The 14,455-nt window shown below is 43.0% G+C and overlaps 1 protein-coding gene across 20 annotated transcripts in view; it reads left to right on the plus strand.

The window, feature by feature from the left end:
- rap1gapa (RAP1 GTPase activating protein a) overlaps positions 1–14,455 on the plus strand; it is a 343,293-nt gene that overhangs the window by 264,017 nt on the left and 64,821 nt on the right. For 19 of the 20 annotated variants that reach the window (XM_069918270.1, XM_069918269.1, XM_069918287.1 and 16 more), the window contains 7 exons: positions 1,370–1,408; positions 3,321–3,506; positions 3,769–3,954; positions 5,345–5,448; positions 7,114–7,192; positions 10,647–10,700; positions 10,877–10,960. In XM_069918270.1, coding sequence (XP_069774371.1) covers positions 1,370–1,408; positions 3,321–3,506; positions 3,769–3,954; positions 5,345–5,448; positions 7,114–7,192; positions 10,647–10,700; positions 10,877–10,960 — 732 coding nt within the window. The remainder of the gene's footprint in view (positions 1–1,369; positions 1,409–3,320; positions 3,507–3,768; positions 3,955–5,344; positions 5,449–7,113; positions 7,193–10,646; positions 10,701–10,876; positions 10,961–14,455) is intronic. The other variant, XM_069918286.1, reaches the window with a different exon arrangement.

The following is a 14,455-nucleotide window of genomic DNA, read 5'->3' on the forward strand; positions in this document are numbered from 1 at the left end:
GGACTAGAAGGGCCTAATGGCCTGTTTCCGTGCTGTAATTGTTATGTTATCTCGAGTTTATATAATCCAGTGAGGATAGTACCAGAGGATGGAAGCTGATACTTCGTGTGTTGATGTTGTTTGAAATCTGCTTCTGAAATTTGAAATCAATGGAACGAAAATTCAGAAACAGAGTTAAACTGCCATCTCACATGCAGCGCACACAACCAAGAACAAGAATCAGAATTTATTATCATGAACAGATCACAAAATTAATTGTGGCAGCATCACATTCTTTACATTTTAAAATAAATAAATTAGTGCAAAAGGAGAGGAAGTGAGGTAGAGCCTGTGGTTCATTGCCCATTTAGAATTCTGATGGCGGAGGGGATGAAGCTGTCTTTGTGCCACTGGGTGTTCATCTTCAGGCTCCTGTTCCTCCTTCCCAATGGTAGCAGTAAGAAGAGGGCATAGCCTGGGTGGTGGGGGCCCTTGAGCATAGAGGCTGCTTTCTTAAGACACTGCCTCTTGCAGATGTCCTTAATGGAGTGAAGACTGGTGCCACTGATGGAACTGGCTGAGTTAACAACCCTCTGTAGTTTTTCCCTGTCCTGAGTGTTGGCACCTCCATACCAGACAGTGATACAACCAATCAGAATGCTCTCCACATGTCTTCCAACCCCAAAGCTTCTTGTCAGGCCATGATGCCAAAGTCTCTAAAGCATAGTGCAGTGTGAAGGGAATGACCAGCAGCTGTTTAACATCTGTCCCTATTCCAGATGCTGCTGTTAACATGTGGTAAAACTGTCAGTGAGTCATTGTTTATTTAATCAAAATCCAAACCAAAGAGAAGTAAAACACAAAACTCTGCAGAATCCATGATTGAAGTAAAAACATAATGCTGGAGAAACTCAGTAGTGCTTTACAGGGCCAGTGAGTGGGACCACGATTCGAATCCTGCACTGTCTGTAAGGAGTTTGTTCTCCCTGTGTCTGCATGGGTTTTCCCCGGGCTCTCCGGTTTCCTCCCACAGTTCAAAACGTGGATATAACGTGGGTTATAGGTTAATTGGGTGTAATTGGGCAGCTCGGGCTCGTGGGCTGTATGTCTAAACTTAATTTAAATTTAGATCAAACAGTGTACATTATATAGCAAAGATAAGGATGTATAACTAGCATTTCAGGCTTGAACTTTTCATCAAGATATAAGCAAAATGTAGGCAGGTGCCTGAGTTCTTTGTATTTTTATCTTTGCTACATAAAGTATATTGTTTGACCGACTGAGTGTCTCCAGCATTGTGTTTTTACCAAACCAAGAGAAATCGTGTGAAACATTGCTTAGAGGTCTGAAGTGATCACATAACAAAGTGGCTTTGTCTCTTCCTTTACAGACAGAAGAAGATTATATTCCTTATCCCAGTGTTCATGAGGTAAGACGTGATGACCTGGATGTAATGATAACTAACATTTCCTCCACATTCAGAAACAAATTGGAATCCTGTTCTAGTTACAAATTAGTTCTGGGTTGAGACATATCTGTCTTCTTGCCATTTTCAATGGCGGAGGGGATGACTTTGCACAAATCTGTAGACCAGATAACTCTGCCTTCAAATACTGACCAGCCATAAACTCATTTTATTGTCATGTAAAAATGTAAAATACATAATATATTCTAACTTTTGTCTGACTTAAGGTAAACAAAGAGTCAATGTGAGCATTGCCCAATGTCCCTAACAATGGGAGAGAGAGAAAAGCAAAAGAGAATCCCTTCAGAGTCACTAGGCACTTTCAAGCAGGGAAAGCACCTGTCTGTAAAGATGGAGGTTCTTTTGAGTCTCTAGAACTAGAATCAGAGCCTCTAAAGGTGTACCTCTCTGAAAGCGCTGTGGCCGGCTCCAAGGTGCCAATTCCAACCCTTCTTGGTGGAGTAATGCGCTCCTCCGCCCGACCTGAATGTACAGCCACTGCAAGCAGCTGATTAGTGGCGGGCTGATGATGCCATCAGCCCATGACCCATCTCCCTACTTACCCCTCTCCTGCTATCTGAAAGTTTTCCATCCACTCTTGTAGCTGGCCTCCAAGTGGAGGCCTGACATGAAATGGCCTACTGAGTGTCCATGGATTTACCAGCAGCACTCCCACAGCCTATGCAGCTGTACAGACTCCTGTTCAATCCATCAGCAACCTGAGCTCCTGATCCAAATCTCCAACACAATCAGGAAGTCCCCCTCCTGTAATGACATGAATTTAATAACAGCTTACAAACAAAGAATACACTCACTGCTTTCTTTCAGTACAAAGTGAAGTCGACTTTCCTTTTTAATTATTTAATAGACACGACATTGCATTCATCAACTCCCCAAACACCACCCAGCTAAACACCTCTGACCTTCTCATTGGCTCACCGCCACATGGGTGATCCTGACACTCACTCCCCTTCTCCCAATGAAGGTAAGTACGTGACTGTGACAGGCCTTTTGGGAGTCTTTCTTGCCCCCTTTCTTTCCCCCAGCACCCTCTCGAATCCCGATTCCAATACCTGGTCCCAATGCCAGCCTCCAGCAGCTGCACCCATGCGGGTCCCCTAACCACAGAGTCGCCTGCAGCCTGTGTGGGTCCCTCAGTTGCTGAGCCCCTCATTGCTCTGCCTCCAAGGTCACTTTCCTATAGGGTCGTCTCCCATGCTTCCCTTTCTCAACAAGGAGAGGATATTCTCCTCATTTCTGGTCCCAGGTGCTCCCCCAAAATCTGCAACCCCTCATGATACACTACCCAGCACAGGTGCTGCCATCTTGGGTATATATCACACAGTCGCAGGATTTAAAATATAAACACCATTTGCCTCTTTAACAGGCTGTTTAAAGCTTCTATTGAGCCGTCAGCATTAGGACTGGGTGGTAGGACCTTGTGGAGCAGTGATGTGTCTCCCTGCTCTCCCTGGTCCACACCAGTGGCAGTGCTGCCATTACAACAGCTCTGGCAATGCCACCAGTCTCCCATTGGACTTTAGACTAGAGTAGACTGAAGAAACAGCTCACTGCAGATGTTGCCCTTCTTTCTGTGGGACTATATGATGGAAGTTGTGAGGGTCCTCTGGGTACATCTAGCTATCAAATCCTCCCTGATCACTGGCCTCCAAATCCACAGAAAATATTCAATTTCCCTCATTCCCATTGCATTTCTGCATTTACCCCTGTATTGCCCCTTTAATATAAAAGAAGTTTCTAACCAAAAGGGCAGACAACTGACCCATCACACAAATTCTGTATTTTATCGTGAATGATCATCTAAGGGGTTTTTATTTGTATTTACTTTCTGCGTTCCACTCTGTCTTTCTGACAGGTCTTGCAACATGAGCCACCATATCCAATCATTCTCCTCCCTCAGTTTGGCGGCTACTGGATTGAGGGGACAAACCATGACATCACAAGTTCACCTGAGACAGAGCAAATCTCCTCTCCTCCTTCTAAACTCAAGCTGGAGTGCAACCCCATCGCCAAAATCTACAGGAAGCACTTCCTGGGCAAGGTGTGAGGGTCCTCTGGGTACATCTAGCTATCAAATCCTCCCTGATCACTGGCCTCCAAATCCACAGAAAATATTCAATTTCCCTCATTCCCATTGCATTTCTGCATTTACCCCTGTATTGCCCCTTTAATATAAAAGAAGTTTCTAACCAAAAGGGCAGACAACTGACCCATCACACAAATTCTGTATTTTATCGTGAATGATCATCTAAGGGGTTTTTATTTGTATTTACTTTCTGCGTTCCACTCTGTCTTTCTGACAGGTCTTGCAACATGAGCCACCATATCCAATCATTCTCCTCCCTCAGTTTGGCGGCTACTGGATTGAGGGGACAAACCATGACATCACAAGTTCACCTGAGACAGAGCAAATCTCCTCTCCTCCTTCTAAACTCAAGCTGGAGTGCAACCCCATCGCCAAAATCTACAGGAAGCACTTCCTGGGCAAGGTGTGGAGTAATGACAATTTAGTTAGAGATTATCGTGTTCAGCTTCAACAATGTTTTTGCTGGTTACATTCTAACATTTTAGCAATAATCCATTGAAAAGAATTGAACTGAAGTTCCTATTCCCCATCAGATGTAAAGTCACCAGATATGAGCCACAAGGCTTGCACCACTAGGTTCAGGAACAGCTGCTGCCCCTCCACCATCAGACTCCTCAACAACAAACTCAATCAGGGACTCAGTTAAGGGCTCTGACTTTGCACATTATTTATTTATTACTGAATATTTCTTTTCTCTATATTTGCACAGTCAGTTTGTTTACATTTCTCTTTTTTATATACATCTTTTTCTTGATAACAGTTTACACCAGTAATAAGTGGTAATTCTGCCTGGCCCACAGGAAAAATAATCTCAGGGTTATATGTAATGTCATGTATGTACTCTGATAATAAACTTGAACTTGAAAAGAAACCCCATGATCAGTTGAACCTGCTTTAATGGGTTGGTGGTGTTTAATGGTCGACAATGGATTATCTGCCTTGTTGGTTCTCTTGTTGTCAGACATCATGAAGTTGGGAAACCTGAACAAAAAATAGACTGGGTGCAGGCCCATGGGACTAGGCAGAAAAATAGTTTGGCACAAACTAGAAGGGCTGAAGGGCCTGGGTCTGTGCTGTAATGCTCTATGTTTCTAAAGAGCAGACAAGAAATGTTACTGCTGTTTCTCTAGGGGTACAGTGAGTTAATAGTGCTGGATGGAGGGATATCTTATGCAGATTGCTCTCAATTTTGGTCTCAGATTAATTTCTCTGCCACCATTTTTCTTGGCTTCCTTCCAAATCTCAATTACTCAATAGCATGTTGTGGAGAATTTATAAAAAGAAAGTCTGAAGTAGACGTAACCATAACCATATAACCATTTACGGAGTGGAAATAGGCCACATCGGCCTTTCGAGACCACACCGGTTCAATAGAACTTGTCCCAAACTTATTCTTCAAATCTTTTCACCTGGCTGTCAGCATAGAACAACACAGTACAGGCGCTTCAATCCAATCAACAATCTAAACCTACTCAACAAATGAAGTTAAACCTTCCCAACCTCACACCTAGATCCCTCCAGTTTTTTTACCCATACACTTATCTAAATGTTTTTTTAAATGTCCCTATTGTACCAGCCTCCACCACCACCCCAGCAGCACGTTCTAAACACCCACCACTGTGTAAAAACTAGCCTCTTACAAGTAGAATCAAGGAGATACCCACCATGTTGGTGCTGTTCCATGAAGATGTCAACAACTGTAGGTTATTATTCAAGTTATGGAGTCATCGTCATGCAAGCCCGTGCTTGTGAAGTTTCCTGTAGATCTTTAACTTGATGTTTTCCTTCCTCAGGAACACTTTAATTATTACTGCATTGACAATGCTCTGGGACATTTGGTCTTCTCTCTCAAGTATGACATCATTGGTGACCAGGAGCACCTCCGCCTGCTGCTAAGGTAGGTCAGTGGGTAGGTCTACCTCGGTATTTATTTACAGCACTGTAGAAGTGATTCCAGCCATTAAACCTGTGCTGTCCAATTTCACCTAAATTAATTTAGAAACCCAGTATGCTTTGAAGGGTGGGATGAAACCAGAGCACCCAGGGAAAACCACTAAGACACAGGAAGAACATACAAGTTCCTTACAGACAACGCTGGATTCGAACACCAGTCATTGGCGCTGTGACACCATCGCTATCCATTACGCTAACCTTGCTGTTCCACTGACTTGAACCTCTTGAAAATTTTTACATAAAGGGGAAAAGTTTAGGGGGGAACGTGAGGGGTGGGGCCTTCTTCACACAGAGAGTGGTGAGAGTGTGGAAGGAGCTGCCAGCTGAGGTAGTGAAAGCAGGCTTAAATTGAACATCTAAGAAGAATTTGAACAGGTACGTGGATGGGAGAAGTATGGAGAGCTATGGACTGGGTTCAGGTCAGTGGGACTAGGCAAAAAAAATGGTTCAGCACAGACGAGAAGGGCCAAAGGGCCTGTGCTTTAAAGTTCTATGCCTTCACACCTGCATTTGAGGCAACTGAACAAACTCGACTCATAGCCCGCTATACAACCTATTTTGCAGAGTACATAGTTCTAAACTAGTATTAATCTATTTTAAAAAGGCTCTGCTGACTTTAACCAAGGTCAGATCTTTGAGCAACTCTTCACAGCAAGTTAATGCTGGCCATTATTGCCGTCTGGTGACATTGTTGCATCAGTCAGTGAGTTGGAGACAGGGTGGGATTTATAGATGGTTGAAGCATAAATCCATACCAGCCACTTCTAGTGGCACAAGAATCATGGCTGGGATAATGGTGTCACTGCATGGAGCCAGACAATGACAAAGTGAGACCTCCACCCTTTTCTAACTTGTGGCCTCATCCTGTGCATGAGCCAATCCATTGTGCCCAACATGCCCATGAATTCAGGATTATGTGCCTAAGGTTGCTTCACATTTTTATGTGTCATAAAATCTGTTCCCCTTATTGTAAATAAAACATTGTTGACAGTCAAGGGCAGGTTCCTCTATAATTGGGACATATTGATGTGCAGGGGGCCTATATATGAATGATCACAGACATGCAGAGTGCAGAAGTGCGAGTGTTTTCTGGTCATCTGGAAGGAGGGAGGGTACAGGATTCAGTGCTGGGCTGGTATCAGTTCCAGAAGGTGGCCTTTAGATACCTCTGAAACTGGCTTTGTATCTGGAGCATGCAACAGCAGAACTGGTTAATGGACCCTAGAATTAAGTTTGTTTAGCAGCAACTAATAGCTCTGAGTGAAATTCTGACAGGTGCTACTCTGTCTGTGTTTGATTCCACGTTCTGCCAGCATCACGTTATTCCTTGATATATTTAAAGAAGTAGATAAGTTTCTGAAAGATCAAAGAATTAGGGGCTCTGGGGAACTGGCACAGAAGAGGAGATGAAGCAGAGGTAAATCATCTGTGAACATATTGAATAGTAGGCAGGTTTGAGGAGCTGTGGCCTCCCCATTCTCAGTGTTCTGATGTTCCGCAGAATTTCATATCCAACATAATTTATTTTTTCTTAAATAATTCATTAAAAACTGTTTGGCAAACATTCTTGGCTTGCATCAATGTACTGAATCCCGGTCTTTCTCTGTAGAACCAAACACAAAACGTACCAGGACGTCATCCCCATATCCTGTCTGATTGAGTTTCCAAATGTGATCCAGATGGCCAAGGTGAGTGAGGTGTGAGCATCCACTGATGGAAGGGCTTTCCAGAGATGCAGAGATTAGGAGAGATTTTGTGTTCAAGAGGATGCTGGATAAATACATGAATCTTGTGCCATGGCAGAGGAGATGTTAATGCACTGTACATGATAGTATCAACTGGATAGGCTGAATAGTTTGTCCAAATGTTGAATGTTTTATGTAATTCTGTAATGTTCAACACTTTGATAGTCCTTTTCCATGCAATTTTGTCCATCAACTCTCACCCCAACAGTGAATGCATGCTTGGATGTGTGTGTTGGATGAGCTCCCTGTAACAGCCCAGAAGCACTGCTATTCTGTAAGATCATCTGCTGGTCAGACCATTTGTTACCTGTGGACAGTTCTGACTAAAATGATAAAGCACCTGTATCATTGCAAATCTTTTCCATAACAAGGACACAATGATCAAAGGAGCCTAATGCAAATGCTATGTGGCAGTATAGTTAGTGTAGTGGTTAGTGCAACGCTGTTACAGTGTCAGTAACTGGGGTTCAAATCCTGCATTGTCTGTTTAATGTGTTCGGGGCATCCGGCAACCGAGGGCCGATGTCAAGCTTCTCAGGTTTCAGGTACTGTTCCATGCTTTTTCAGAAATTTTTAGTTAATAAAATTGATGTACCATCAATAATCACAAAAGGCTATGCTCTGGAACGATGAGAAATACAATAAATACGAGGTTACGTATGATACAATATAACTGGATACACAGGCTATACATTACACCTCAAAAGTTAAATAAATGGGACCCAACAGTATCTGATAGATGTTTTCGATGTAAAAAAGAAATGGGAACAACAATTCATGCAATCTGGACATTTGAGAAAGTAGAAAAATTTTGGGAAGATCTAAATCAGATATTAAATAAAATAACAGAAAACAATATACCAAAGAATCCAGAGATCTTCCTCCTAAGTAACATAAAAAACAAAGAATTTGGAATTGATTTGGAGGATGCACAAAAAAGATTTGTTAAGATAGCTCTAGCCGTAGCAAAAAAATGTATTATGTCAACCTGGAAATTGGAAGATAATTTGAAAATACAACAATGGTATATAGAAATGAATAAATGTATTCCATTAGAAAAAATAACATATAGTTTAAGAAATAATATTGAAATATTTGAACAAATATGGGAGCCTTACATGAAACACAATAGCGAAAACCTACCGGGGACAATCACTACCTAAGTTTTCGGAAGGAAAAGGAAATGAAAAGAATGGACTCAGTGGAATTTCTGGTGTATTTTTATTGAATGACAACATTGTCTGACTGGTTTAATGTATCCTAGATTTTGTATCTTAAATGGACGGGAGGGGGGAGGTAGGGAGGGTGGGATGGGAGGAGGGAGGGGGGGGAGAAAATGGCACTGTATATGTGTGAAAAGGAAAAAGTGTGTATCATGGTTAATGTGATTTATGGTGTGAAAAATAAAAAATTGAAGAAAAAAAATTTTTTTAAAAATCACAAAAGGCTGGAGTTGTGAAACTATCAGGCTTTTATGAACTATAGACTGGAACAACCATCAACTTCATTGACTGATTGAAGCAAAGAGAAAGGAGGAACATGCAAGGGGCTATGGGTAGGATCGGTCTTGGGAGATGTGTTCGGCCAGCAGCAGCCAATCATGGCATGGCAGTGTTTACCACACCAGCTCTTCTCTTGTTAAACTTCCTTGGCACAGTTCAAATTCCAGGCAAAGGCAATTTCTCAGGGAAGAAACATGAAGGGAACTGGCAAGCAGAGGGATCCTGGGATCCAGAGTCTTGGAGTTGAGGTCTGGGCACATTCCTAACTTCACGTGCTGACAGGTTGACCATGTAGGTGAGGTGCATGATGGGGACCAGTGTTGGGATCTTGGTTGTTTTCCATATGTAGAAATGATGTAGGAGAGAATCTCTGTGGGCTGGCAGGTAAGTTTGTTGCTATGCAAAGATAGAGAGAAATTTAGATCAGTTGAAAAGCTGGGGAGAGAGCTGGAATTTATGTGTGGGATTTTATGTATTTTAGGTTGTCTATTTCTGGTAAAACAAATACAGGAAAGGACATGGCACTTAGAAGTATTATTGAACAGAGGAAACATGTGCAGACTCATAGTTCTGATTGGCTGCATCACGCGGACACTAATACCCCTGAGCGTAAAGCCCTCCAAAAGGTAGTGGACACAACCCAAGAGATCACAGGCAAAACCCTTCCCACTATTGAGAACATTGCTGTCGGAGAGCAGCAGCAATCATCAAGGATCCACACCACCCAGCACATGCTCTATTCTCACTGCTGCCATCAGCAAAGAGGTGTAGGTGCCACAAGACTCGCACCAGCAGGTTCAGGAACAGCTGCTTCCCCTCCACCCTCAGACTCCTCAGCAACAAACTCAATTAGGGACTCATTTAAGGACTCTTCCTTTGATTTTTTAAATTCTCTCTGTCTTGTACAGTTGGTTTGTTTACATTTATTATCTATTTGATGTTCTTTATTTGTTTACATGTGTACATTGAGTACAGTTTTTTTTACATTACCAATAATTCTGCCTTGCACGCGGGTAAAAGAATCTCAGGGTTGTACGTGATGTCATGTATGTACTCTGACAATAAATCTGAAATCTGACTCTGAATAGTTTCGTGTATATGGTGTCACAGGTGGATAGCATGGTGAAGAAGGCAATGAGCATGCTTGCCCTCATGAATAAGAACTGTGACACCATATTGCAGTTTACAAGGCATTGGTTGGGCCACATGGAATATTGTAGAATCACAGCAATGCTAAAGAAACTCAGCCAGTCTCCCGATACCAGCTGGGTTTCTCCAGTATCTCTGAGTTTTTTACTACAATAACAGCATCTGTAGACTTTCGTGTTTCACTCCACACATAATATCCTGTTCAATTCTGGTTGCCACACTATGGAGGGCCTGTGGTACTGCTCAAAGGTGCTGAAGAGGTTCACCAGGATGTTGCCTGGAGTGGCGTGAGTTAATTGCCTGAAGAGATTGGACAGGTTGGGATTGTTCTCATTGGAGAACAGAAGGGTGAGGACTGGACTTGTGGAGTTGCAACACATTATCAGGGCATGGCTAAGGTGGTTGCAGTCTTTTCCCCAGGGTAGCAGAGACTAATCGTAGATTTAGGGGGAGAGGGAAAAATGTAAAAGGTTTTCCTCACAGAGGGTGGTGGGTGTGTGGAGCAAGCTGCCAGATGAAGTGGCAGAAGTGGCATCATAAAAGGTATTTGTGCAGCACATGGAAAGGAAAGGAATGGGGGATTATGGGCTAATTCCAGGAAAATGTGAATAGTACGAGTCGTCATCTCAGTCATCTGGACAAGTCAGTCTGTTTCTGTGCTGTTCCTCTATGACTAGAGTAGTTATCTTAAAAACAAAGTTAACGTGGTCCCACTGGTTCAACCAATCTCCTGTTCTATTTTGCAGCTTGTTTGTGAAGATGTAAATGTCGACCGTTTCTTCCCAGTTTTATACCCGAAGGTAGGATTCAGTCCTAGCTGTTGTTCCTCTGATCGACCTTTCCCAATCTCCTTCCTGCCTGCTGGCCATGTCTATTGTACAAATGGCTGAGAGGCTGCAGTTATTGTAAATGACATGAGCTGTCTGTAGACATTTGCTCCTGGTGACGACCCAACACTTCCCTTTGTCTCCTTCAGGCCTCCCGGTTGATCCTGACATTCGATGAGCACGTCATCAGCAATCACTTCAAGTTTGGAGTGATTTATCAGAAGTTCAGACAAGTGAGTACTCTACACTGACCGCAGCTTGTCAACCGGCTTCCTACTGATGCTTTAATAAGATATACAGTTGGAATAAGGAGGTGACAATTCTGATTCAGCAACTTGAGTGATCCACGTGTTGGACTTTAACGTTTGGCTATTACTTAGGAGAAGGCAGTCTACAATCTTCTGGCCATGTGAGTGCTGGAATTCAGAACCACGTGTGGTCTCCATTCACAATAAATACTTCCCTTTGTGAGTGAGCTGGTTCAGGCTACCTGCACCCAGCAGCACTCAGTACAAGGGGGAATCTGCTCCAGGGATTCTTCTGCCAGAGTGGAGTAGAAGATTGTAATGTGGAAGGCTCAAGAAAGAGATAGAGAGTGTAGATTGCAAGAATGTTTTTTCTTTGCCTTGGTGTCTAAGTCAAGAGGCAGGTCTATAGAGAGAGGCCAAAGGTTTAAAGGGTAAAAGCAATGCTGGAGAAACTCGGCTCAAGTCTGAAACATTGGTTATATATCTTTGCTATATAAAGGACACTGTTTAACCAGCTGAGTTTCTCCAGCGTTGTGTTTTTACTTCAACCAGAGTGTCTGAAGACTTTTATATTTTACTTCCAAAGGTTTAAGGGGGTCAGAAATGCCCTGCCCAAGGAACTAGTGGAGGAAGACTCCTACAACACTTCGGATGAATTTAGAGCAGGGTGTAAGCAAGTGTAGGTTGATGGGTGAACCATTCAGCAGGAAGGTGTGGCACAAAGGCACTGTTTCTGCACTGTACAACTCGATGACTAAATAGTTCCTTCATTTCAGAATTAGAATCAGGATTTATTGTCATGGCCTTGCAGCAGCATCTTAGTCCAAACATATATTTAAGAATCTACGATGGACTTAATATGGTTATTGTTAGCCTCACTGTGATCACATTGTATATGACTCCTGAATGAGCTATTGTGACAAAATATTTTTATTAAACTGAAATGATTGAGTGGGGCGTGTTCTCTCTGTTAAACACTGTACAACAGTTCTTCATATTTGTGGTCACCAGGAGTTTTTCTGCTCTGACTTTCCATTTCAGAGATAGATGTTTCTTCTCTTCCTCTCACAGCCCTCTCCACTCCAGTTATACACTGCAAATGACAACAATTTGCTTTGGATAGAATTCTGCTCCTGTGTTCTGGGGTTTCTGCTGGTATGGTGGGGGTGTTGCAGGGATACTGGGGGTGCCTCTGGTTACTGGGGTGATGAAGGGGTACTGGGGTTGCCACTGAAGTGCAGGTACTGGAGTGGTGCTGGGTACTGGAAGTTATGCATAGGGTACTGGGGGTGATGCTGGGGTACTGGGGGTGATGCTGGGGTACTGGGGGTGATGCTGGGGTACTGGGGTGTACTCAGATTGAGTTAGAAAACTACTGCTGAGAAAATACTTCTGGAAAAATTTGCCTTTCAAATTTTTTAGGGTTTCCTATTTCTGTGTATAATTGGTGACAAAACTCGTTTGTGTCTAGTGGCATTTGATCTGAACAATGTGCTAGCATGTTGCAAAGTCTTACCTGTACTGCACCCCAATGTCTCAATGTTCGCTGGTAAACCTCTTGCTGGTTTATTGTACACAAATGCAGATTTTGTCCCTGCGACCACTGAAGGATGTGTTTTGTTTTATTTTTATCGAGAATTACAACTGTATTTTTTGTTTACTGACCTGAGGCATCATCCTTTGCCCAGAACTCGCCTCCCAAACAGCAGGTTGGGGCTTCACATACTACTCAGGAAACCCATGTCCCAAGATGATGCTCTGAGGGCAAGCTGAGGGAGGGCTGCACCACCCTCAGCTGGGGTGACTCCAGCTGGTTTTCAAAGCCTTTTCTAAAAGATCTCACCCACTATTTAAAGGGAAGTGGGGGGTGGGTTTGTCTCACTATCCTGGTCTTCAGCACAAGCTATGCACTTGTTAGTCAGAGATAAAAAGGAAAGTTTGCAGATGCTGTGATTGTAGTTTAATGCACAAAAGTGCTGAAGAAATTCACCAGGTCATGTAGAGTTCATCAGAAGCAATGATGTTAAATCATTTTGGGCCTGAGCCATTGATCAAGGTGTGTTGTTGGTAGAGTTCTGGGCACTTTGCTTGCTCCTGCTCCCCCCCACACATTTTTACTCAGGCGTCTACCTCTTTCTCCACATTCTCGATAAAGGTCTCAGGCCTGAAATTTCGATGGCCTTTTACTTCCTGTGGATGCTGTGTGACTGTAGTGATATGGTTGTGTACAGGCTGGTCCGCTCTCCTGATGACATCCTCACCTTGACTCCTCCCTGGTCTCCTCCCATGTGACCCGGGCCATAAAGGTCGTCCTCTCTCCCTCTCCTCATTTTCCTTAGCCTTGACCCGGGCCTTCAGTCTCTTGTATAATAAAGCCTATCGTTCCCTTCAATCTTGGTCTCCGTGATTATTGGGGCAACTGGTAGCGCCCAACAGTGACCAGCTGAGTTTCTCCAGTATGTTTGTGTAATGCTTAATTTCTCTGCACTGCAGCACTTCATAATGGGCCTTGTTGACTGAAATCCTTTAGAAAACCCTGAGTTTGGGACAGGCACTCTATAAATGAAAATTCTTTCTTTTTCCTAAATAACTACCCTCCCTTCTCACTGCATACAAGGAAGCCGTAAATCCATCCACGGTTAATTCAGAGCTGGGGAATTGACTGCATAACTTTTACTCCAGCATTTTGGTGTGTTTTTACTATAATCACAGTGTCTGCAGACTTTTGTGTTGTCCAATTGTCCCTTTCAATTGTCCCTCTTCCCTGACCCATTGACATTTCAGTGACTGGAAGGTTAATTTCTCCACACATTCTGCCTCTGGAACAAGACACCAGAGAACTCTATCGAAGTGTGTACAATTATGACATTCAGCAGACATTTGACAAATACATGGAGTGAAACACAACAGTCTGCAGATGGAGTGATTGTAGTAAAAACACAGAAATGCTGGAGAAACTCAGCTGGTCTCACAGCATACTTTATATCGCAAAGATAAAGATATATAAACAAAGGCCTGAGCCTTTCATCAAGGTACGAGCAAAATATAGGCAGTTGACCTTCTGGTCAAATAGTGTATTTTATATAGCAAAGATAAAGATGCATAATCAATGCTTTAGACCTGACACCTTCATCAAGGTATCATGATACATGGATGGGAAGAGCTTAGAAGGATATGGATCAAATGCAGACAAATAACTCAGAATGCCACCTTGGCCAACACAGACGAGTTGGGTCGAAGGGGCTGTTCAGTACTGTGTGACTCGATGACTCAAACTATGCTCACTAGGAATTCACCAAATGGGCATTTATTTTGATGTATTCATTCTGGAGGGATCTGAGTAGAGAATGCAGTGAGAGGGACAGAAGAAACATCGCTCTGTGAAATGAGGTACCTGGAATAGAGCCTGGGCAGCAAATGCAATCTCGGAGTGGTTTTCATCCTTTTTATTTCACTCACATTTCACCTTAAGTAATCCCT

The sequence above is a fragment of the Narcine bancroftii genome, chromosome 2 (assembly GCF_036971445.1).
Source record: "Narcine bancroftii isolate sNarBan1 chromosome 2, sNarBan1.hap1, whole genome shotgun sequence".
Classification (NCBI taxonomy): Eukaryota; Metazoa; Chordata; class Chondrichthyes; order Torpediniformes; family Narcinidae; genus Narcine; species Narcine bancroftii.